Source organism: Prionailurus viverrinus, chromosome D3 (assembly GCF_022837055.1).
Source record: "Prionailurus viverrinus isolate Anna chromosome D3, UM_Priviv_1.0, whole genome shotgun sequence".
NCBI classification, from domain to species: Eukaryota; Metazoa; Chordata; class Mammalia; order Carnivora; family Felidae; genus Prionailurus; species Prionailurus viverrinus.
Genome location: NC_062572.1, coordinates 8670607 through 8696606, shown reverse-complemented (window position 1 = coordinate 8696606; position 26000 = coordinate 8670607). Strand labels below are relative to the sequence as shown.

The 26000-nt window shown below is 41.8% G+C and overlaps 2 protein-coding genes across 4 annotated transcripts; one reads left to right on the top strand and one right to left on the bottom strand.

Annotated features, from left to right (window-relative positions):
• Positions 1-211: 211 nt before the first annotated feature.
• Positions 212-10594, bottom strand: FAM216A (family with sequence similarity 216 member A). 3 transcript variants are annotated; one of them, XM_047828562.1, is made up of 7 exons: positions 10286-10594; positions 8435-8475; positions 4792-4907; positions 3122-3248; positions 2859-3042; positions 2217-2299; positions 212-576 (listed from the first exon to the last, which is right to left on the bottom strand). In XM_047828562.1, exons 1-7 carry the CDS (start codon positions 10375-10377, stop codon positions 461-463), a joined length of 759 nt encoding a protein of 252 aa, XP_047684518.1. In that variant the 5' UTR covers positions 10378-10594; the 3' UTR covers positions 212-460. The 3 variants fall into 3 exon arrangements, with proteins under 3 accessions (XP_047684518.1, XP_047684519.1, XP_047684517.1); XM_047828563.1 differs by having other exon boundaries at positions 3122-3251; positions 8441-8475; positions 10286-10591; XM_047828561.1 differs by having other exon boundaries at positions 3122-3251; positions 10286-10588.
• Positions 10595-10986: 392 nt separating this feature from the next.
• Positions 10987-24975, top strand: GPN3 (GPN-loop GTPase 3). Its single transcript, XM_047828559.1, has 8 exons — positions 10987-11179; positions 14605-14713; positions 20095-20262; positions 21520-21644; positions 22346-22461; positions 22583-22679; positions 23666-23794; positions 24354-24975. The coding sequence occupies exons 1-8, from the start codon at positions 11132-11134 to the stop codon at positions 24414-24416; spliced, it is 855 nt and encodes a 284-aa protein (XP_047684515.1). The 5' UTR covers positions 10987-11131; the 3' UTR covers positions 24417-24975.
• The last annotated feature ends 1025 nt before the right edge of the window (positions 24976-26000 follow it).

Genomic DNA, 26000 nt, shown 5'->3' with positions numbered 1-26000 from the left:
TATTTATTAAGCACCTTCTTTACAAATCAGGGTGCTATGTCTATCAAGTGCTGTTCTGTATCAGGATATTTCAGGGCTTTCCTTAGCCCAGTCAAGAAAATAATTTGTAGGGAATTCCAATGTTGCTGTTTTAGGACTTACTGTAAGCAGAAAAATAATTATACAATTTACCTCTCAGGGTTAAAGAAAAATAATTCAATTTTAAGCCACAAGAAAATTTTTAATTGTATCTAGCTAGAAATACAAGCAAATATTACACATAAATTTTATTACACAAGTATCAATTAGCACATGGAACTACACCAAACCAATTACACTGTTGTAAAAGTTTCTGAACAAACTAAAATTACTTAATGACTTACTGGTGAATAACAATACTATCCTAAATGTAGAGAGAGGACACAATTCACAACCCCAACCCCCCACCTTTGGCACCTCATTGACTCACAAGACAAGATTGTCAAGTTAACATCACATGTTCTTGTTCTTCAATTGACATTGATTGCATATACTTATTTAGTAAATCTTCTTCCTTTTTTTCTTCATTCATGTATGATTCAGAATCATTTGTAGAAACTGAAAGGAAAATAAGTTTATAATATCTGTTTTGGAAATAAAGTTGTATTTCATCCTGAATATTGAGATCTGTACATAAGAACGACCTTCAAAATGGCCTACCTTAGTAATAACTTTTCGCAGAAATAAATGGCCTGCAATTTTCAAAACTTAATCACTTCTCCCTTCCCCCAAATGTCTTAACTTTGTAAAGTAAGAGTCGTAGTAAGTACTGTATTCAGGCCAACTTATAGCAAATTCTCTGTTACTGAGTCTTGTTTTCTCTTTGCTTTCAAAATCTCTTGGTTATGCGAAAGTTACGGCTTCAGCAGTCTCATCTCAGTAAGCCTGAAGTCCTTGCCCATCTCCCTTCCATTGGTGACCACAGACACTTTCCCCCCTATCTGCACTGCAGTTCATCCAGCTATTCTTTCTGGACCCAGACTTACTTTTTCCCCTGCCATTTCCCTCATTTCTCGGACAGGTATACTATGGTATTTAAGCAGAGCTGAGCAGCACTGTCATACAGCAAGGAGCCAGGCGTTCAGAAGGCCTAACTTCCCCACTTCCTTCCTACCCACTTCTCTACTCATTGTGTAGCAACTAGGAAATTGTTTAACTTCTACTTAGTCCTCGCCACGTTATCAATTCTGAGGAATACTTCTGAGCATTCTGTCTTTCTTCCTCTTTTGCCTTTTTCATTTTGTGGTATTCTGTACTTGTGATAGAAGGATCCTTTATGCTGATTCTTACCAAGTCTAGATTTTTCTGAATTGCCCCATAAAATTGTGATAATATCATTTGGTTGGCTTGCTTCCACTGGGTTGTTGAATATTAAACAAAATGATATAGGTGATACAGCCCTTTGTAAACTATGATGCTATATAAAATATGTTGTCCATCCAAAAATGACACTATCTCATAAAAATGCTACGGCTTAAAAAACTCATGTTTGTGGCTGTGAGTTCTCAGAAATTCATTCTCTGTTAAGTCTCCGACCGTGATATTATGAATACCTTTGTTTAGAATTAGAAGTGCCTTGAATTTTACTCCCCTCAGCAGCATGTCCATTTAGATAAATGCAGAAACTATATTTCATATTTATTTTATTTGGAGAATTAAAAGCAAATAATATTCTATATTTTTAATGTCTTCTGTAATAGAAATGAAACTATATTGGGTTAATATTTTTTAAGCACGGGGCACCTGGGTGGCTAAGTCTGTTGAGCATCTGATTTTGGCTCAGGTCATGATCTCTGGTTCATGAGTTAAAGTCCTGCATCTGGCTCTCTGCTGTTGGTGCAGTCTGCTTCAGATCCTCTGTCCCTGTCTGTCTCTGCCCCTCCCCTGCTCACACTCTCCCTCTCAAAAATAAACATTTAAAAAATGTATTTTTTAACATAAGATCTTTAAAAATGCTATTTTAAAATTCCGCGTTTAAAAAAGGGGGGAGGGCACCTGGGTGGCTCGGTCAATTAAGCGTCCGACTTTGGCTCAGGTCATGATCTCGCGGTCTGTGAGTTTGAGCCCTGTGTCAGGCTCTGTGCTGACAGCTCAGAGCCTGGAGCCTGCTCCGAGTTCTGTCTCCCTCTCTCTGCTCCTCCTCCACTCATGCTCTCTTTCTCTCTCAAAAATAAACATTTTAAAAAATCCACATTTACCTGATTGCATGAACAGTCTGCCTGGTTTTCTAAAAATCTTCAGTGACTTACATCTTGTTTTGGATGCATATCCAGTTTTTAAACTGTAAGAAAGAGAAGTATCTTAATTGGAGCCAGTGAAATGAACAACTGTCTAATGCATGGAGAAGACCATACAAATTCTTTTTATTAAGCTGCGAGTATCACCAAAAAGACTCTTTCAATCTCTGAATTCTCCTGTGACTTATTAACCCTGAAATGCAAAGCTCACTATTGTAGTACAGGTTGAATAATCAGGCTTATTTTCTTTTTTCTTTACTTTTTTGTTTATAGTAGTCCCCTGTGCAGAAGCAACCATATGCTCCTTTTGGAAGTGTTTGTATTATTTTAAATTTGAGTGGGAATTACTAAAAAGGGCAGTCTTCCATATTTCTAGCTGATCAAGAAATTTTTACAATTCCACAAAAGATGTTCTAAAAGGAGTGGCATATTCCAGTCAGATCAGTAAAGAGACCATAAGATAACATCCTTTTGTGCTTTTTGTCTAACCTACTCTGAATGTAGCAAAATGAACATATTAGGAAACAAGCTTTCATCTCATTTAGCTACCCTTCAGATAAAATTGGGATATATTTTCCTCCTTTTAAACAATAAGAAACAGACCCTTCTTTGTTTCTCACTGGTCGCCAGAGTGAATGTTGCAGGATCATTTCAGGTGCAGGTGCAGCTGCGATGTTAGAAGGCCCCAAGTCCACTCTCTCCAACTGGTGTCGCCATGTGGTGCAGGGGTAATGCTGCTTTTGTGAGTAACGAGAACTGAGGCGGCTTCTGTGATGAGTGAAGATACCTGTCATACAGACCAGCTCTGTTAGAAGGCCCTCTTGTTTCTTGCCAGAACTAGTGAGAAACGAATGAGGTGCACCTGCCTGGCTTTTGTGAGTTGCGCTGGATCACATGCATATACTGCTTCTTCATTAATATCCGCAGGTAGTTTGCATTATAGATCTTAGCAATGCTGCACAGATAACGCTTCTGGCCTAAGGTGAGATCTGGCTGCTAAAATACAAACAAGGTTTATAGGCATTGTAGAACAGAGATTGCCAAGATTCTTTATCTGAAAGGCTGAATGTTCAGGACAGCTGAACCATCTGTATTTTTATTTATTCCAATTCAACTATCCTAATTTGTCCAAAAAGAGAAAGAAAGAAATGGCCATTTAAACAGTACAAGTGACCCTGCCTCCTCCTGTTTGCACTCAAGTGATTCAAATGCCCAATGAAGTTTGAGAACCAGTGATCTAGAAGAATAAGGAGAGTTGGGGCACCTGGGTGGCTCAGTCGGTTAAGTGTCCGACTTCGGCTCAGGTTGATCTCACAGTCTGTGAGCTCAAGCCCCGCTGTCAGTTCAGAGCCTGGAGCTTCCCTCTTGATTCTGTGTCTCCCTCCCTCTCTGCCCCTCCCCCACTCATGCTCTGTCTCTATCAAAACATGAATAAACGTTTAAAAAGGAAAAAAAAGGGGCGCCTGGGTGGCGCAGTCGGTTGAGCGTCCGACTTCAGCCAGGTCACGATCTCGTGGTCCGTGAGTTCGAGCCCCGCGTCGGGCTCTGGGCTGATGGCTCAGAGCCTGGAGCCTGTTTCCGATTCTGTGTCTCCCTCTTTCTCTGCCCCTCCCCTGTTCATGCTCTGTCTCTCTCTGTCCCAAAAATAAATAAACGTTGAAAAAAGAAAAAAAAAAGGAGAGTAGAGATTCGCTGTTCTGTCAGTGAGACTTAGTTCCTGTGTGCCTCTCAGTGAATGTGGGCATCTTACCTTCCAAATATTTTTGAGGTATCATGTGGTCTCAACTACTCAGCTACTCTACTTAGTCTTAACTAAAGAAATAGTCTTTTCTAGCACCAGAAGAATAACTGCGTTGAACAAACTGGGGAATAGTCTATCGGTCTTTGATGAAAGTAATTTTGACTTAAGATTTTCACTTGCTGATTTTAGAAGGTAACACTCACTTAAAATGCAAGGCTACACTGTGTCTGTATGTGTGTATACACACATGGGATTTACTGAACTGAATAGGTAATTAATTCAGTGAAAACTCAAAATGCTGGTCAAAAAAATCTGACCAATTTGCACAGATCTTTTGTAACCTTAATTTGCTTTCCTCTAACAGGGACACATCTGGCAGATATGACCTTTAATAGGTAATAGAGGTTCAACAGTTATAAAATGCTTATAGCCATTTTCTTTATTAGCTTGCCTCTAATTTTGCAGTCCTTCAGTGAAATCTAGGAGTTTGGGTTTCCATCTCTGGAATGTAACTTTCCTCAGGGCCATTAAGCTTTCTGAGTGAAGGTACATTAGATGTCAAGTATCATGAAGCCCTAAATGAACTCTTATGATGAGAAATCTATAATGATAAAATCCTTGCATACATTCCTGAGTTTACTCCACAGATATTTATGGAGTCCTAGACAATATGCTGGGTGTACCTTGTCTTCTCAAGTGCCTTACCCTCTAAGCAGCAGATCTCCAATAAAAAGTTCAGCTCTGAATACAAAGAATTTGGCATTTAAATAAAGCATTGGTATTTAGTTAGCATACCTTTAGAAAAGACGCATCTGTTATTGATTTAGGGATGTTAATTGCTTGAATTTGAGGAGTTTTCCATAACTCTTGCAGCTTGGCTATGTGTGTGTTGGGTCCATCTTTGATTCTGTCTGTGGGCAGGACATTATTAGGTGAATTTCATGAGCAAAGATGTACTCAATAAATTAATTATTAATATCTATATATTTACACATGTCCCTGACTACCCTGCAGTAGGAATACGAGTCACTCTGTTAAAGTTCAAGAGGCTGTATGATATGCCATTTGGTTTTAGAGCATACAAAAGTCTAAGATATTTACAAATTTTTTTTCTCTCTCTCTCTCTCTCTCTCTCTCTCTCTCTCTATATATATATATATATATATATATAATTATATATAGACTACATTATTTTGAATTCAGGTGAGATGCAAACTATGTTGTTTAGTTTATTGTATGTCAAACTATACTAGACAAGAATATGCATGCAAGACTTGCACTTTAAAGATTTACAATATTTTATCATTCATTTGATTTTAGTATGTTAGTATTAAACTCAAGATAGAAGATAGAATAACACAAATTTTATACCTTTAATGAGGCAGTGTTAAAACACAAAGGGCTTTGCAGAAATTTACTAAAACTTATTTTTACATAATTTCTGTTATTTCATGTTTTTAGTACCGATGTGGGTAGACTAATAGTCTTTTAATACAAAATGCAATTTGAGACATATCTAGGAGAATGAAACTAGTTTTCAGTTTCAGACATATTGAGATCAGTAATTTAATCTAGGGTAAAAACTTCATTAACAGTTTGGGGGAAAACAGTATCTGGTGAAATTTAACCAGGAAATAACTCTTTGAAACACTCGTTAAGTCCCCACACACTCTCCCGCTCCAGGCAACCAGTAATGTGCTTTCTATCACTACAGTTAGTATCACTATAGAGTAGTTTGCATTTTCTTGAGTTTGATATAAATGTAAACATACAGCATATATTCTGTTTGTGTCTGGCTTCTTTCACTCAGCATAATTATACTGAAATCCATCTGTATGATGTGTAACAACAGTTCATTCCTTTTTATTCTTGATATATATCTATCCACCTGTTGGTGACATTTGGGTTGTTTCCAGTTTTAGGCTATTACAAATAAAGCTGGCAGAACAGATTTTTAAGTTAAAAGTTTATATTCAGTAAGTTGAATTAAATAAGCACACTTTTGTTTCAGTATTGACAACAAAGTCCATTACAATTTTACATATTAAATTTTAGTTATTTATTTCTTCAAGATTTTGACAGGGATGCCTGGGTGACTCAATTGGTCAAGCATCCGACTTCAGCTCAGGTCATGATCTCAGAGTTCATGGATTCAAGCCCGGTGTCGGGCTCTGTGCTGATAGCCAAGAGCCTGGAGCCCAGAGCTGGCTTTGGATTCTGCGTCTCCCTCTCACTGTGCCCCTCCCCTGCTTGCACTCTGTCTCCCTCTCTCAAAAATAAATAAACATCTAAAAAATTTTAAAAAAGAAAAAGATTTTGACAAATTGGAGAGTTAATGCAGATAAGTAAGTGTTATATTTGCATACTACAAGGACTAACTAGTTTGCCAACAAAGAAACAATTATCTGGAAATTATGTCATTATGACCCTTAAAATATAATTTGGAATCTATAGTAATAAAAGCTTATTTTTTTTTAAATCCTTTTTCGAGTGATAAATGTGGGCTAATTAAGACTATATCTTTTGTGTCCCTGCTATTCATTATTTCTGAGATGCGTATTATAGCCTGGACTAACATTTAACTTGTCAAAAGCTTGGTAGCATTTCTTCACAGAAAATTAAACATTTAAAGATAACAGTTAAACTCAGTGACAAACACCCAATTGAAAAATGAGCACAGGACTTGAATAGACTGGATGTCTCCAAATAAGACACACAAAAGGCCAATAAGCACAAGAAAAGATGCTCACTATTAGGGAAACACAAAGTAACAATGAAGTATCATTTCATATCCATAAGGGTAATTATCACCAAAAAAAAAAAAATATGAAGGTGTCTGGGTGGCTCAGTTGGTTAAGTGTCTAACTCTTGACTTCAGCTCAGGTCATGATCTCATGGTTCGTGAGTTTGAGCCCTGCATCAGGCTCTCTGCTAACAGCACAGAGCCAACCTGGGATTCTGTCTCCCTTTCTCTCTACCCCTCCTCTGCTTGCTCTCTGTCTCTTTCTCTCAAAATAAATAAAAACAAACTTGAAAAAATGAAAACAGGAGCGCCTGGGTGAGTCAGTTAAGCGGTTCTGGTCATGATCTCACAGTTTGTGAGTTTGAGCCCAAGTTGGGCTCTGAGCTGACAGCTCGGAGCCTGGGGCCTGATTCCGATTCTGTGCCTCCCTCTCTGCCCTTGTCTGCTTGAGCTCTGTCCCTCTTTCTCTCTTAAAAATAAACATTAAAAAAAATTTTTTTAATGAAAACAAGTGTTAGCTAGCATGTGGAGAAATTGGAACCCTGTGCATTGCTGGTGAGAATGTAAAATGGTGCAGCGGCTGTGGAAACAGTGTGGTGGTTCCTCAAAAAATTAAATATAAAATTGCCATATGATCCAGCAATTTCATTTTAAAGCAACCACTTTATTTATATGTACATATGCATTTTTATGTATATACACATTGATATATGTCTGTGTTTTTCTGAGGTAACTGTAAGGGCTATAAAATTTCCAAGGAAAAATAAAGTGAATCTAAGTTTATACATCATAGAATTGAAATTGCTCCCCTCACCGCAACCAGAAATTAGTGAGAGGCCTTTGGGGTTCTGTGTTACTCTCTTAAGTCCAGCAGTTTTATCCTTTATTTCAAGTGAGGGAAAATAGCAGCAATGAGAAATATTTTACATCCTTTGAAGTTATTCTAGTCAGAACTTTTCCCTTCAATTTGTGTATAAACCCAAGGCCATACCTGGGACATTTCAAACATCAGTTATAAACACAATTCTTTTCAGATTCATTGCTATTTTGAAGTACTCTTTTTAAAATGCTTGATGTGGGGGGCGCCTGGGTGGCTCAGTCGGTTAAGCATCCTAAGCATCCACTTCAGCTTCAGTCATTGACCTCAAGGTTCTTGAGTTTGAGCCCTGCATCAGGCTCTCTGCTGTGAGCACAAAACCCGCTTCAGATCCTCTGTACCCCTCTCTCTGCCCCTCCCCCATGTGCATGTGCATGTGCACTCCTTCTGCCAAAATAAACAATTTTTAAAAACCCTTAAAAACAATTTTTAAAAAAATAAATACTTGATATTAGATATCTTAACAAGAGAAAAAACCTGGATTGTTCTTTTTAATGTTTATTTATATCTGAAGGAGAGATATACAGAGCATGAGGGGCAGAGGGAGAGGGAGACACAGACTCCGAAGCAGGCTTCAGGCTCTGAGTTGTCAGCACAGAGCCCAACGGGGGGCTCGAACCCACGAACCGTGAGATCATGACCTAAGCCGAAGTCGGATGCCCAACCAACGGAGCCACCCAGGCACCCCCCAAAATTTTAAGTTCAGGATGCCAATAAAGTCTATTTTTAAAACTCCATTGTGTTTGTAGTTATAGCAAAATTACCATCTCTAAACCATGTTATTTATAGATATTATCTGTTGTATATGCTCTACTCACCAATACCTTTGGAATTCTGATAATAAGAAAGTCCAGGTGATCTGTTGGGGAAAAAAAGATTTAAATAATATGCAATAATTGACAGCTTTATAAACATTAAAGAAAGCACATATTTTAGGGACGCCTGGGTGGCTGAGTCTGTTGAGAAACTCATTCTTTTTTTTTTTTTTTAATGTTTATTTATTTTTGAGACAGAGAGAGACAGAGCATGAATGGGGGAGGGTCAGAGAGAGAGGGAGACACAGAATCGGAAGCAGGCTCCAGGCTCTGAGCCATCAGCCCAGAGCCCGACGCGGGGCTCGAACTCACGGACCGCGAGATCGTGACCTGAGCTGAAGTCGGACGCTCAATCAACTGAGCCACCCAGGCGCCCTGAGAAACTCATTCTTAATTTAGGCTCAGGTGATGGTCTCCTAGTTGGTGGGTTTGAGCTCCCAGCCCGCTTGGAATCTTCTGTCTCCAGTCTCCATGTCTGCCCCTCCCCTACTCGCGCACAGGCACACTTTGCCTCAAAAATAAATAAATAAACGTATTTCTAAAAAGTATTTTAAATGAAAAAAGGGCAGTATCGAGTATGCTTTTTACTTTTCATGTTTCCATCAGACAGAACATCTTGTAAATTTTCTCCTCTAATCCTGGTTATATCCTAATGGCTCCAGGCTTTTTCAAAGTGAGTTATCTGAGGTTTTTACTAGAAAGGATTTGCTTTAAGCCAGATTTGGTCTTACTTTTATAGCCTTTTTAATCTAATTCCTACTTTGAGCTCAATAAAGTAGTTTGGGCTTCTGTGTTATCCGTGGCATTTTCTTGCTCTCTTTATTTTTAATCAAGTAACTTGGCTATGGAGGAGACTATCTTGTTCTTTACTGTATGTAATTAAGGTGTACTGGAACTGATAAATTGGTCTGGAATATTTCTATTTTTGTATAAGTTCTTTTTTCTTTTTTCAAATTAAGACAAAACTCCCTTCCTTGTCTCTTCCTTCAGTTTATTCAGTGACCAAGTGTTCATTTATCTCTTGATACATTTAGGATCCCACACTTTGTCAAGCACTGTAATGAACGGAAAAGAAAGACAAGACCACATCTTTAAAAGTCTTCAGTACATTATGGTCATTTTGTTTTATATGGCAGGAGCCATGACTGTGTGCTGAATTGGAGAGAAACACCCGGCAGCTCTCACTTTTAGGTAATAACTGATGGAAGGGATGACGAGGTACCGAAGACTAATTGTCTTCAGCATCCAGTAAATAATAGTAAAAACAAAACAAAAAAGTGAAAAAGCAAAAAACAAACAAAAAAAACCCACCCTGCTTAAAATAAAATGGATTTATGAAGAAAAACTTATGTGGGAAGAAAATATCAAGATCAAGGTGCCTCTAATATCCCTAATTATCTGTCTCATTGGCATTATGAATCCCTTGGACACGAAGGTGGCTAATGTCGCACATACGGCACTGATTTATTGACTTGAAGTCCTCCGTTGAACCTCCCTTTCTGCTCTATCCCCCACCCCCTCTTTTTGTAGAGATCCTGTGACCAGACGGCATATTTTCCAGCAGGTTTCGCAGCGCCCCCTCGGGGCAGAAAAAGGCACCCAGGCAATTGTCGCAATCACCGCGTTTAGTCATTGCACCAACACTCAACCTTATCTCACAAGCCCTTCCCCTAAACTGTGAGTCGGCTTCCATTTGTTCCACCCCGGCCACAACAAAGGTTCTCCCTCCTCTCGCTTCAGGGCACTGGGGACCAGTCTATTGGAGCAGTCAACTCCCACCCCCTCCTCCACTAGGGATCACGACCCAGGGTCGGTCGCCGTCCTCCCTAACCCGTCAGGGCCCCTCAGCCTCACCCGCCGCCGCCACCCTCGGTTCTGGCCACTGCGGGAGGCTCTGCAGAAGAGCTGCATTCTGTCCAGTCGGACACCAGACCCTGGCCCGGCATCTCCTCCCGGGTGCCCGGACCTCGAGCGGCGTGCGGAAGCGGCTTTCCCCTCTCCCCTCCCCCGTCAGCACGCGTGCGTCAGGCCGGGCGATATCGCGGGTGAAGAGGAGGACGCGGTATTCTAGCCCCCTCCGATGCGCTCCGGACACTGCCCGAATAGCTTCGGGAGAGCGGGGAGGGCAGATGCGCGACGCAGGAGTTAAATTGGGGGAGGGGCAGGAGTTCTTTAGTTGATTGCGCGCTTGCACGTTTGCATCTTTTTTGTGGAAGGGATCAGTCACGAGAAGGAAATATACATGTCCCCTAAAACAGGAGGTGCCTTGCACCTTAGTATTCCAGACCCTTTACAAATTTGAAAATCTTGAGAGTCACCATATAGGTCAAACCTCGGTACACAGACCAAGGACCAAAGCCCCAGACTCAGGGATGCTGAGTGCGGTCCGTTAACCGTTATCACCAAGGCAACCAAGCGTCTCGAGCCTACCAACCGCCTATTTCCGTCAACTACTTCTGCGCACACGCGAACCGCCCTCCCCGAAGTTTCCCGAGAACGCGTTTCACACGAGATGTGACCTGCGGGATGCTCCGTAGTCAGGGATGTAGCAGAGCGGAAGGTACAGAAGGACTTTGGATTGCGATTGGTTCGCAAGTCGTGTTCCCGGAATTCAGTCAGCGCCGCGCGAAGGCTGAAGGGAGCGGGGCGGTGGGACCTTGTGTCGAGCCGCCAGCAGCACACGGGACTTGGAGTGCCGGTATGCCTCGGTATGCGCAGCTGGTCATGGGCCCGGCAGGCAGCGGGAAGGTGAGCATTTGGCGGGAGAAGAAGAGAAAAGTCCGAGCTCGTGGGAGACAAGGAGGTTCTGGTCCTGACGGCGGGACCGGCGCGTGCGTTTACTGGGGACCCTGGGCAGCTCGCCTCTGCAGTCTGTGCTTCAGGGCTCTTTTTGTCGTGGTTTTGAAAGTGGAGTAACTAACGATGGTTGCTAGTGTTTATAATGTGCCTGTACCCCAGATACTGTGTTTAAACACTGTGCGAGAAGTCCTATTCTCATTTTACAGAAAACGAGACACAGAAAGGTTAAGTTCTTTGCCCAGGATCACACAGCTAGTAAGTAAGTGACGGCTGGAATTTGAATCGTTTTGTGTAACTCCAGAATCCGGCCCTCTCGCGCTCATAGAAGGTTCAAGTGTGGTCGCATTAATCACTGTTTCTTAGAGGTTGAGACGTGGACTTCTGGTATTTGAGGCGCTTTTAGGAGGTACACGGACCTAACATTAGTGAATATTGAATCATGTATTGAGAAAGTTACTCCCTTTTCAATTCTCTTTCAGTTTGCATTGAGGTGACATTGGCAGTTTGGTGCTTGTATATCTGACACTTCTTTAATCCCCAGGTCTCTTCAGAGGTCGGATCTTAGACTCAGAGCTTTTGACAGACATTTGTATTTAGCTAGAACAAATAGACGTTTAAAGGTACCTTTTAAGGTACCTTTAATTTTACGGTTACCTTCATGTTATGATAAATATACCTGGCTTCCTGTTTACAATAGAGATTATTTTTTTCTTGTAAGCAAGTATTAGCAGAGTGATATGAGGGCCATTCAGATATTGCAGAAATGGTGAAGATACTGGTCAAATCACAGGAGTGTGAAAAGCTCTGGAGTCTGGAAGTGTTGTCTGGCTTCAATCTTGAAGACACTGTTCTAAGGCTTGACCTCTTCTGGGTGCAGGAGATCTACATGTGACTGTAATATAGCCCTTGCCTACCCAGTGCCTGTAGTCTATTTGGGAAGACCGATAGGTGTCTTGTTAATTAAAATATAGTGTGATGCATGGAGAGGGCCTCCTGTTAGGCAGAGAGAGTGGTATGTGAAAAGTCACTGAGGAGAAAGGGTAATAGAAGTTATCTTCTATATCCCAGATCCATTTTCTTTTCTTTTTCTTTTTTTTAACTTTTTTAACGTGTATTCATTTTTGAGAGAGACAAAGAGAGACAGAGCATGAGCACGGGAGGGGCAGAGAGCAAGGGAGACACAGAATCCAAAGCAGGCTCCAGGCTCCGAGCTGTCAGCACAGAGCCTGATGCGGGGCTCGAACTCACAAACCGTGAGACCATGACCTGAGCTGAAGTCGGACGCTTAACTGACTGAGCCACCCAGGTGCCCCCAGATGAATTTTCTGACTGTGTTAGACAAGTACCTTTCTCTAAATTTTTGATGCGTGCTATCCAAAGTACTCACTGAGCATGTTCTTTTTGCCAGGCACTGTTCTGGGCCCCGGGGGTTGTATCGTGAATAAAACACACATACACAAACATACACACATTTCTGCCCTTGTAGAGTTTATATCTGAACATATTAAGTCAGCCAGTTAGAAACAATTATCAAGCATTTATTATGTATCAGGTGCCATGCTAGTTTCTGGGCCTGTAAAACTGAACAAGACACATCCTTGCCCTTTTTTTTTCTTTCTTTCTTTTCTTTTTTCTCTTCTTTTTTTCAATTTTAGAGAGCACACAAGTGGGAGAGAGGGACAGAGAGAGGGGGGGAAAAATCTGAGAGAGAGAGAGAGAGAGAGAAAATCTCAAGCAGGGTCCACAGTGGGCATGGAGCCTGACACAGGGCTCAATCCCACAACCCTGGGATCACCACCTGAGCTGAAATCAAGAGTCGTATACTCGACCGAGTCACCCAGGCGCCCCAACACATACCTGCCCTTAAATAGAGTAGGAAAGACAGACAAGTAGCCTAGAGATTTTAACATAGTGTGTTAAGGATTACATGAGGGATAAAGAATTCTCTAAACCAAAAGTTGCAAACTGATAGCCTATCTCTAGGCTATTTATCGACCTCAGTGTGCTCTCATCTTGAAATATTCTTCCCCGGGGCGCCTGGGTGGCTCAGTCGGTTAAGCGGCCGACTTCAGCTCAGGTCACGATCTCGCGGTCCGTGAGTTCGAGCCCCGCGTCGGGCTCTGGGCTGATGGCTCAGAGCCTGGAGCCTGCTTCCGATTCTGTGTCTCCCTCTCTCTCTGCCCCTCCCCTGTTCATGCTCTGTCTCGCTCTGTCTCAAAAATAAATAAAAAACGTTAAAAAAAAATTTTAAAGAAAAAAGAAATATTCTTCCCCTGGCTGGCAAGCACATTCACATCCCTTGGCTCAAACATTCCCCCCTCAGGGACATCATCCCTGACCACCCTACCTAAATCTTTGTTTGGACTGTAATCATCCTGGTAAGGATATTATGTGTTACATAGACATTGTGTGTGCTGCATGGTATGATCAGAAATCTTCTTAAATTCCACTTTTTGCATGTTAGAGCAGCAGGGAGCCTTAGTGATCGTAGAGGTCATCCCAGTTAAGAGAAAACTGAGCAAGGGGGCACCTGGCTGGTTCATTCCGCACAGCATGCATCTCTTGATCTCAGGGTTATAAATTCAAGCCCCATGTTGGGTGTAGAGATTACTTAAAATCTTAAGGGGCGCCTGGGTGGCTTAGTTGGTTAAGCGTCTAACTCTTGTTCTTCGCTCGGGTTATGATCTCGCAGTTCATGAATTCGAGCCCTGCATATGGCTCTGTGCTAATGGTGTGGAGCCTGCTTGGGATTCTGTTTCTCCTCTCTGACCCCCCGCCCCCCCACTCTCTCTCAAAAAATAAATAGGGGCACTTGGGTGGCTCAGTCAGTTAAGTGTCTGACCTTGGCTCAGGTCATGCTCTCATGGTTCGTGGATTTGTGCCCCATGTTGGGCTCTCTGCTGACAGCTTGGAGCCTGGAGCCTGCTTCAGATTCTGTGTCTCCCTCTCTTTCTCTGCTTCTCCCCCACTCATGCTGTTTCTGTCTCTCAAAACTGAATAAAGGTTAAAAAAAGTTTTTAAATTAAATAAACAAACATAAAACCTTAAAAAAAAAAAGAAGAAGGGAAGGGAGGGAGGGAGGGAGGGAGGAAGGAAGGAAGGAAGGAAGGAAGGAAACAAATGAGCAAAGTAGAGAAGCAGTTTCCCTAAAGTTACGCATGAGTCCCAGCCAGGTCTGGATCCGCAGCCCAGTCTGGTGTCCCCAACTCCCAGCCCAGTACCTTTCCTGTTTTCAGTCAGATTTTTGGTCAATAAAGGCATAGTTTTACCCTTAGTGGATACTAACCAAGGGATATGGAGAGTCCTTCTGGGGGTGTAGGGGGCTGTACTACTCTGCCTGTTGCTTTGACCCCTCATGCCTTGTGACATTACAGAGCACCTACTGTGCCACCATGGTCCAGCACTGTGAAGCCCTCAATCGATCTGTCCAAGTTGTGAACCTAGATCCTGCAGCAGAACACTTCAACTACTCTGTGATGGCTGGTGAGTCCTCAGCAGGGCCTTCCCCCTCCTTCAGGAAAAATAAGGGGGTGGAGAAACCATAAGTGCAGGCTGCTTGGCACAAAAGCTGAAATTTTTAATTACTACAGTTTGCTTCCCTGTTTTATAGTGAACAGCATGAGGCTGAATGTCATTTGGTGACATCCACTCATGTGGACATAGGTGACAGTATCCTTTCCTGGTCTTTGTTTAAGAATTAAGTGAGTAGGGGCGCCTGGGTGGCGCAGTCGGTTAAGCGTCCGACTTCAGCCAGGTCACGATCTCGCGGTCCGTGAGTTCGAGCCCCGCGTCGGGCTCTGGGCTGATGGCTCAGAGCCTGGAGCCTGTTTCCGATTCTGTGACTCCCTCTCTCTCTGCCCCTCCCCCGTTCATGCTCTGTCTCTCTCTGTCCCAAAAATAAATAAATGTTGAAAAAAAAAAAATTAAAAAAAAAAAAAAAAAAAAAGAACTAAGTGAGTAGACTCCTCCCTTGTCACACTTCCCTTCTGTCCCTTTCATGCTTAAGTCCTGCTGTGGTGAATCAGGTTTACTGCTGATCATATTATAAGTAAGCAGCCTGTTTTGTTTTTTAAAATTCTTTTATGGGGCGCCTGGGTGGCTCGGTCGGTTGGGCATCCGACTTCGGCTCAGGTCATGATCTCACGGTCCGTGAGTTCGAGCCCCGCGTCGGGCTCTTTGCTGACAGCTCAGGGCCTGGAGCTTGTTTCAGATTCTGTGTCTCCCTCTCTCTCTGCCCCTCCCCTGTTCATGCTCTGTCTCTCTCTGTCTCAAAAAAAATAAACATTAAAAAAAATTTTTTTTAAAAAAAAATAAAAATAAATAAAATTCTTTTAATTTATTCATTCAGTTGAGCACATGCTTTATAAACATTGCAGATTGTCCTAAGGATTGCAAATAGGCTGATGAGAGGGAGTAAGTGGGGAAGTTGGTTTAGGAAGGGTAGTCGGGGAAAAGTCTCAGGAAGGGAGATATGGACCCAGACCTGATGATGATAGTAATGTGCTCACCAAGCAGGGGAGAGGCCTTCCAAGATGAGGGAATGTCAGGGCAATAAACAGCCTAGAGACAGGAAGGAGTTTGGTGTGTTCCAGAAAAAGCAAGTATGTCAATGAGCTGGAACATAATGAGTGAAGCAAAGAAGTGCCAGTAGGACATGAGAAGTTTGGGTTTTATCCTGTGTTCTTAGTCCACTTGAGCTGCCTTAAAAAAACCCCACAGGCAGGGCAGCTTATAAACAACAGAAATGTGTTTTTCATGGTTCTGGAGGCTGGAAGTCCAAGATCAGGGTGCCAGCAGAGTCAGGTTCTGGTCAAGGACATCTTCTAGGTGGCAGACTGCTGACTCCCATGTCCTCATATTATGGAAGGGGACAAGGGACCTCTCTGGGGCCTCTGTTATTAAGAGCACTAACCCCATTCATGAGACACCATCTTCATGACCCAGTTGCCTCCCAAAGGCTCCAGCTCCTAATATTATCACCTTGGGCATTAGGTATTCAACATAGGAATTTCAAGGAGACACAAACATTCAATTTATAGTACCTGTCAGCAGTAGAGTACCATTGGAGGGTTTAAAGCAGAGGAGGGGATTGACATCCGATATACTTTTTTTTTTAAAGAAATACAGTCATCTTTTTTTTTTTTTTAAGTTTATTTATTAATTTTGAGAGAGAGAGCAAGCACAAGTGGGGAGAGGGACAGAGAGAGAATCCCAAGCAGGCTCTGCACAGTCAGCCCCAACAAGGGGCTCGAACTCATGAACTGTGAGGTCATGACCTGAGCCAAAATCAAGAGTTGGATGCTTAACTCACTGAGCCACCCAGGTGCCCCAATATACATTTTTAAAGATACTGACTCCCAGATGAAAAACAGAGATTCTAGGGGTCAGGAGTAGCAGGGACTAGCAGTATGGCTCTTGAAAATGTCTAGGTGGCTTGGACTAGTGTGGTTATGGTACAGATGGAAAGAAGCAGATGGATTTGGTATCTACTTTGCAAATGGAATTAGCATTCTGTGGGAGAGTGAACCAGAAGGGTGTAAGAAAGGGAGGAATCCTCAAGGGTGACTCTTAGATCTCTGACTTGAGTGTCCTGAATTGCTGAAGAGAGCATGTGGTACCATTTACCAGGAAGGAGGACAAGTCTGTTTAGGTTTAGGGCAGTTCTCTTTGCACTTACTAAGCTGGAGATGTCTGACATATCTAAGAGGCAGTGTCAGGGAACCAATTGGATATAATAGTCTGGGACTCTGGGACAAGGTCTGGCCTAGAGATATAAGTTGGCAAATCAGCAGCATATAGACAGAACATAAGCCTCCAGGCCTGGATGAGATCATCTCAGGAGGAAGTATGGTGAGAGAAGAGAACCCAAGGCCAAGCCTTGAAGTTGTCTGATCTTCAGAAGTCTGGTGGAGGCAGTGGAGTCAGTGAGATAGGAAAGCCAGAAAAATGTTGTATCACAGAAGCCAGGAGGAGAGACAGTTTCAAGAAAGAGCTTGTGCTTGGTGATATTCTTGATGGTTAGGAGTTCATGTAAGATGAGGACAGAAGTGGGTGTTAGACGTGGGGACATGGAAGTGGTTGGTGGTGACTGTGCCTAGAGGTTTCAGCAGAGCGGTTTGAAGAGTGGCCCGGAGGTGATGCAGTGACGCGGACAGGAGACAAAGTTCCACTGTGAAAGGAGCAGAGAAGTGGGATGAGAACTGGAGGGGATAGGAAGGTCAAGGGAGGTTTCCTTTTAACGTTGGAGATGCTAACTGGAACACTGGGTCGGACTCGATTGCTGAAGAGAACGATCCAGTAGAAAAAGAAACTGAAAATGCCAGACGGTGGGAATAACTTCACGAGTGAGAAAGGGAGGGGAAATCCCAAACAAGTGGAGGGTTTTGCCTTCACTAGGAGTGGGGGGCTTTTTTTTTTTTTAAAGAAATTATCTCTTCTATTTTTAAGAAATAGAATCAACATGGGGCTCAAACTTAATGCCGCGATCAAGAATTGCATGCTCCCCTGAATTGCATGCACCAACCACTTCCATGTCCCCACGTCTAACACCCACTTCTGTCCTCATCTTACATGAACTCCTAACCATCAAGAATATCACCAAGCACAAGCTCTTTCTTGAAACTGTCTCTCCTCCTGGCTTCTGTGATACAACCACCAGGTGTCCCTGGAGTGGGGTGCTTCTTCCTTGCAAGCAGAGGGAAGGCAGGGTGGAAGGCACCATGTAATAGTGGTGGTGGGAATGTGGGAAATTCTCTTTGGTTGGCTTCTGATTTCTATTAATGATATTTGTGCCATCAGGACGTTAGAGTGGCTGGAAGTGGGTGCGAGTGGGGTGGAGGAGGCAGGTTGAATAGTCATCTTCCTTGAAAAAACATCATTGCATTGCTTTGGGATTGTTTCGTTGCACCCAACATAAAGCACTCAAGCCAGCTTATATAAAAGGATTATTTAGAATGAATAAGGGAATCTCTTACAAAACCCAAGAGGAAGGCTTTATGAGAGACTAGAACCCAAAACACAAAAACTAACAGAAACTAAAGCCGGCTTTCTGTCTTTCTCTGCCTTTTTCTCTCTCTTACAGACCAGCTTTCTCCGCTTCAGGTGGCCCAGCAAAGTGCCTCCAACTTCAGGTTCATATCCCTTTCTGGTCCAGGTGTCTTAATGACTGACTTGTGTCCTTTTATTTATTTATTTATTTTTAATTAAAAAAAATTTTTTTAGTTTATTTATTTTTGAGAGATAGAACACGAATGGGAAAGGGGCAGAGAGAGAGAGAGAGAGAGAGACAGAATCTGAAGCAGGCTGTAAGCTCTGAGCTGTCAGCACAGAGAGCAACCCATGAACTGCGAGATCATGACCTGAGCCAAAGTCGAATGCTTAACTGACTGAGCCACCCAGGCACCCCTTGAGTCATCCTTTTAGAAGACCTATTTTATTGTCTCAACTTGGGTCAGATGTTTATCCCCTGGATAGGGAGAGGAAATGCATAGGAAGATATTATCCATATAAACATGGCTATGAGTGAGGCATTTCTCTGTGAACAGAGATTATAGTTTTGTTTTGTTTTGTTTTTTAATGTTTATTTATTTTGGGGAGAGAGAGACAGAACATGAGCAGGGGAGGGGCAGAGAGAGAGACACAGAATCCAAAACAGGCTCCAGGCTCTAAGCTGTCAGCACAGAGCCTGACACAGGGCTCAAACTCAGGATCATGACCTAGTCCGAAGATGGACGCCTAACCGACTTAGCCACCCAGGTGCCCCCAGAGATTGTAGGTTTGAGCACAAACATAAAAAACCTGTGGTAGAAAGTTATAAGGAATAAATTTCCAAAATTAGTAGTAGAGAAGAACTATACATATACCAGAATTTTTAAGCTCCTGCTATAGGTGATGTAGCTACATTATCCCATGGAGCCTTCATCCTTCTACCCCAGCATATATGATTTGTCCGCCATTTTATAAATAAAGAAAGTGAGATGCAGAGAGGTTACATAGCTTCCCTGAGGTCATGATGTTAAGAAATAGCAGTTGGTTTTCTTGGTTTGGTTTTGTTGTACTTGTTTTAGAATGAGTAGTATATATTCACATGGTTCAAAATGCAAAAGGTACAAAGAGTAAGTATACAAGAAAACATGTCCCTCCCAGCTCTGTGTCTCATTAATCAGCTCCCCTACCTGGGGGCATCCAGTGTTGCCAGTTTCTAGGATGTTTTTCCGTATAGAGTCTGTGCATATAAAATCACATATGTGTATTATTATGTATATAGTGAATCTTTGTCTTTTTGTTGTTGTTGTTGTTGACACATATGATGGCATTTTTACACAGAGTTCTGTACCTGAAACTTTTCACTTGAAAGTATACCTGGGAGGGCCGCCTAGGTGGCTCATTCGGTTAAACGTCCAACTTCAGCTTCAGTCATGATCTCGTGGTCTGCAGGTTGGAGCCCCACGTTGGGCTCTGTGCTGACAGCTGGGAGCCTAGAGCCTGCTTCAGATTCTATGTCTCCCTCTCGATCTGTCTCTCTGTCTCTGTGTCCATCCTCGCGCGCGCTCTCTCTCTCTCTCTCTCTCTCTCAAATAAACGTTAAAAAATAAAAATAAAAAAGTAGACCTGGAAGACTGTATCACATGCATACTTAAAAGAACTTCTCCTTTTTATGGCTACCTAGGATTCCAGTATCTGGCTATATAGTAATTTATTTAATTAGTTCCCACAAATACTGCTACTTGATCAGAAGTGAATAATCATGTACAGGAATAGTTTCGTATATGTGATTTGTTTATATAATTATTAACTCTCACTAGTGAGGATAACAATTTTTGAATGGATGTTCTTATATTCTGGGCCCTGTCTATCTTTTGCAGACATTCGAGAGCTGATCGAGGTGGATGATGTCATGGAGGATGACTGTCTGCGGTTTGGTCCCAATGGAGGATTGGTATTTTGCATGGAATACTTTGCCAATAATTTTGACTGGCTAGAGAACTGTCTTGGCCACGTAGAGGATGACTATATCCTTTTTGACTGTCCAGGTAAGTCTACAATTTGAACATGACCTTTTCCTTGAAGTTGTGCTGGCTCTATCCTCAGTGAGAAAAAGTGGACTGAGCCTTTGAGCTCTAAACCATATTGCAGTGAAGTACAAAGCTCTTATTCATTGACTCTAACTCATTCATGAGTTTACTGAGGGTTTACTTTGTATGCTGGGAATACCATACAGAGCCAGGAAGCCATGGCCTTTGCTCTCACGGAGCCCTCAGTCAAGTGGAAGTGCTAAACAGAATGAACAAAATCACCCAATTATTATTTAATATTCATTTTTGGTAGGTTCTCCACAGGAGTAGTACAGACCCCCACATAGCAAGATGAGGAGTCTTCTGATCAAGTGGCCCGTAAGCTGGGCTGTGAGGTGAAGGTGAGGGAAACCATGGTCCAGGCAGAGGACACAGCATGCCAAAAGCCTTGAGACAGGAAAAAGTGAGATGGGTTTGGGGCACTGAGAAGGCCAGTGTGGCTGGAGTACTGAAAACCCAGGGAAATGTCATGAGGTGAGGCTGGTGGAGGACACATAATCACGCACAACTTCTTAAGCCAAATTGTGAATTTTATTTTCTTTATCTTTTAATGCTTATTTATTTATTTTGAAAGAGAGAGAAAGAGAGAACGAGCTGGGGAGGGGCAGGAGGTTGGGGGGGGACAGAGGATCCAAAGCGGGCTCTGTGCTGACAGCAGAGAGCCCAATGTGGGGCTCGAACCCACAAACTGTGAGATCACGACCTGAGCCAAAGTTGGATGCTTAACCAACTGAGCCATCCAGGCGCCCCTATTTTTTTTTAATATTTATTTATTTATTTTGAGAGAGAGAGAGAGAGAGAGAGAGAGAGAGAGCAAGCACGTGCAGGAGAGAGGCAGAGAGAGAATCCCAAGCAGGCTCCCGACATGGGGCTAAATCTCACGAACCATTAGATCATGACCCAAGCCAAAATCAAGAGTCAGGTGTTTGACTGAGCCACCAAGCTGCCCCAAAATTGTGAATTTTAGACTTGAGTCTAACCTAGATGTGATCATTTGTGCCCTCACGTTATTTTCCCTTGCTTTTAATTGAACTTACAGAAAAGTGCATATATCCCAAGCGTACAGCTTGATGAATATTCCCAAACAACACACACCTTTGTAGCACTTGCTTTTGATTCCCTTTATTAACCATTTTTAGAAAATTTTTTTTCACGTAATTTAATGAGTTCACATATTTCCTGTTTATAATAGTCTTGTTGTTATTCTTCATGTAGGTCAGATTGAGCTGTATACGCACCTGCCTGTGATGAAACAACTGGTCCAGCAGCTGGAACAGTGGGAGTTCCGAGTCTGTGGAGTTTTTCTCGTTGACTCTCAGTTCATGGTGGAGTCATTCAAGGTTTAGATCAATCATACCGATTTTTTAGTCATAGGTATACGCAGGTGACAGTCTTCTTTAATCACTGTGTGATTCTGGACATTTCAAAACGATATTCCAGAATTATTTAGTATCCCTTATTCAGTTATTATAATGATGTATTTTAAAGTCAAAATATGATATCATATAGATTTGGGGGAACTACTTAACCAAGAAAAATAAAGCAAGTGCATAGTTTATAAGTCTATTTTTGATTCTCTGAGGGCCTTTGGTCTAGTTTATGAACTGTATTTCCCATTAATCGCTCTTAAGGAATATTCAATGAAAAGAAGTTAAACATCTAGATTGAGGTTTGTGATCACTGTAAATTTTTTTTTAAGATTTTATATTTAAGTAATTCCTACACCCATGTGGGGCTTGAACTTACAGCCCCAAGATCAAGAGTTGTGTGCTCAGATGACCAAGCCAGCCGGGCTTGGTAATTTACAATTGTAATTTACAATCACTGTAAATTAAATGTACCTCTTCCTTCTTTATTCTCACCTTTGGAAACCAAGGGTCAACCATCTGATGAATGGACTGTCTTTTCTTTAGGACTAGCATTTCTTTTACTTAGGCCAGTTTTGTTCCAGTGAGGAGTAAAAGCCTCTCTTTTATGCAGAGACCAGCAAATTTTATTGGCAACAATTAATTTATCTTCCCTTTTCTGTTTCCTCCTTCAGTTCATCTCTGGCATCTTGGCAGCCCTGAGTGCCATGATCTCTCTAGAAATTCCACAAGTTAACATCATGACAAAAATGGATCTGCTGAGCAAAAAAGCTAAAAAGGAAATTGAAAAGTGAGTTCACTTCTTCCATTATCATCAGATTTTAATTGCAGAGATGTGACATTCTGTCAGTCTACAAAACTAGTTCCTGATTTATTCTTCGTTTTATTCATCATTTTTCTCTCCTTCAAAGGTTTCTAGATCCAGACATGTATTCTTTATTAGATGATTCTGCAAGTGACTTAAGAAGCAAAAAATTCAAAAAATTGACTAAAGCTATATGTGGACTGGTAAGCTTTCAAGTTTTGTTTTCTTTTTTTTTTAAGTTTATTTATTTTGAGAGAGAGGAGAGAGAGAACCAGTGGGGAGGGACAGAGAGAGGGGGATACAGAGGATCCGAAGCTGGCTCTGTGCTCACAGCAGAGATCCCGATGCGGGGCTTGAACTCACAAACCAATGACATTATGACCTGAGCCTAAATCAAGAGTCAGATGCTTAGCCCACTGAGCCACCCAGGCTCTCATCAGGGTTGTTTTTTTTTTTTTTTTTTAAAAACCCGACCATAACCTGACCATAACCTGGTCAGCTGTTTACCCATAGCTAGTCAGTGGCCACTATTACAGGAAGCAGAGTCCAACCCTATTCCTTGCAAAAGGGAGGAAGGTAGGGGCAGGCTGTGGCCAGTCTGTAGCTTAAATTACTTACTTACTTACTTACTTACTTACTTACTTACTTACTTAATTTATTTATGAGAGCACACATATATGCACACATGGGGAGGGGCAGAGGGAGAGAGAGAATCTTAAGCAGGTCCCACACCCAGCACATAGCCTGATACAGGGATCATGACCTGAGCTGAAATCAAGAGTCAGACACTTAACCAGCTGAGCCACCCAGGCACCCCTCAGGAGTTTAATTTAGAAGTAGTTATTGGCAGTAGCTGATAAGTTAACTGATGTGTCTACTATTCTAAGCTTTCTGGGGAGGTCAGAACTGTCTGTGCCCTTTTTAAATTCCTGGTGGCTGTTGAATTCAGATAAATGCGTATGAAACAGTAAGTGTCTAGTTAAATAGTAAGTTAATGAGTATCTGGGAGGTCAGAGGCCAGAAAAATCAATGATGATTTGCTGTTGTTCTGTGTCTATCCCTCCTCCCCCTCCTTCCACATGCAGATGTTTTAAATCGGAAGTATAAATGGTTATAAACGAAAATGTAAGTTGAAAGTTAAGTCTTGTACAGCTTCAGAATGACCCTTTCTGAAATTCCCAACTTGTAGATTGATGACTACAGCATGGTTCGATTTTTACCTTATGATCAGTCAGATGAAGAAAGCATGAACATTGTGTTACAGCATATTGATTTTGCCATTCAGTATGGAGAAGACTTAGAATTCAAAGAACCAAAGGTAATTTTGATTATTGGCTTTTGGTATCAATGTTTGCCAGCACTCAGTGGCCTCTTACATATTCCCAGCAACTCCTTGAATTTTGTCTTACAGCAGTGGTAATCTGGGCTTTTCGGGGAGATCTCTGAAATTGACATCTTTGCTCAACAAGCAGTATCAGTTCTACTCCCTGTTATTGAGGCTACAGTATTATTAAGTTTCTTTGTTCTCAGGGCGTGGGGGCATGTGCAGAGAGGAGATGAAATCCAATTGAACTTGGGCTGCCCTCACATGTCACTGGGAAGCCTGGTGGTAGTCATCGTAGGCCGCTATCTCAGCAAAGTAGCTGAGAATCAGCAGGTGTAAACTCAAGTGAGAAGTGCTTCCAATGAGATACAGGCACTTTGATTTACCACTTAGCTGGAAAAATTCTATCACTCATGCCTTTTGTCACTGTAAAATACACCTAAAATGCAGTTGGGCATTATCTCCTGGTAGGGCATTACCTGAAAAATACGTAAGCACATACTAGGTCTACCTTAGGGGAAATGAATATTTTCTATTTTGTTCTTTGTGTCAGGAACATGAAGATGAGTCTTCTTCTATGTTTGATGAATATTTTCAAGGACACCAGAATGAATGAAGAATTTTTAAAATAGTAACCATATATGTGAAGCACTGTGGCTGAACCAGCAAGATATTGTTCTCTTCAAAGGATGCAGTACTAGAAAGCTACTTATTTTAATGAAAAAAGTAATACTTGGCTCTTTAGCAGCAGCATGCCTGAATCAAGTTCTAGTTATTCTTCAATGGCTGGTGTTTCAGGTGGAATCTTTTAGTATCATTTTAACAGCATCAATTTAGATTTTAAATGTTGAAGTTGAAATGAATGCATATAGACTTGTATATAGTATGAATGAGCGCTTGTGGTACATTTAGGACCCAGTCTACCTTTATTTCTACTGTTGGGTTTTTGTTATTTTTGAAAGGTTTTTTTTTGGAGAGGCAGGGATTATTGTAATAAAACATATGTATGTGTGTCCAAAGGAAAAAAATCTAGAAGGATAGAGTTAAGACCCATTGCTTACCTATATCTCTGAGTTTTCCTACTTTGAAAATGTATCATTTGTGTAATTAAAAAATGAAAAGTAACTTTTAAAATATATATGTATGTATATAAATAAAATAAATAGAAAATAGCACTAACCTTTCATTACACTCTTGTTTTCCAGTCAGAATTTGAAATACTCAGCCAGGGGCACCTGGGTGCCTCAGTCACTTGAGTGTCCAACTTCTGATATCAGGATCAAAACAAAAGTCAGGAACCCAGGGTCATGGGATTGAGCCCCACATCAGGCATCAGGCTCCATGCTGAGCATGGAACCTGCTTGAGATTCTCTCTCTCCCTCTACCCCTCCCCAACGCACATGTGTGCTCTCTCTCATTCTCTCTCTCTCTCTCTCTCTCTCTCTCTCTCTCTCTCTCTCTCTAAGAAAAAAAAATGAAATAGCCAGGGCAAATTTTTAAATGAATAAATTTGCCCAGTCATCAAAATGTAGTCAGTGATTTCTTTAAAAATGCAGATTTTACTTATTTCATTTCATTTCATTTCATTTCATTTCATTTCATTTCATTTCATATTTCATTTTATAAGAGAGAGAGAGCAAGCAGGGTAGGAGCAGAGAGGGGAGAGAAAGAATCCCAAGCAGGCTCCGCACTGTCAGTGCAAAGCCTGATGCGGGGCTCAGATTCATGAACTGCAAGATCATGACCTGAGCTGAAATCAAGAGTCAGACACTTAACCAGCTGAGCCACCCAGGCACCCCAAAAATGCAGTTTTTAGTCTCTGAGCATTTAAAAATTTATAGTTTCCTGGAGTAACATGCACACAAAAATGCAAAAGACATAAAGTTTTTTCTTTTAACTAATGTGCACATTGGTCGAATTGTTTCTTTTCAGTGTTTTTAAGTTCAGTGGGGTTGGGTATGAAAGCATGGAGAATGGCTAGTCAGTCAACAGATATTTTTCTAGTATCTACCGTGGGCCAGGCCCTGCTAAAGCCCACCGAGTTCTACCAGGCATTGTGCTAAGAAATATCTTACATAATCTTGGGGTGCCTGGGTGGCCCAGTTAGTTAAGCGTCCAACTCTTGATCTTGGCTCAGGTCACAATGTTATAGTTCATGAGTTGGAGCCTATGTTGGGCTCTGCACTGACAGCACAAAGCC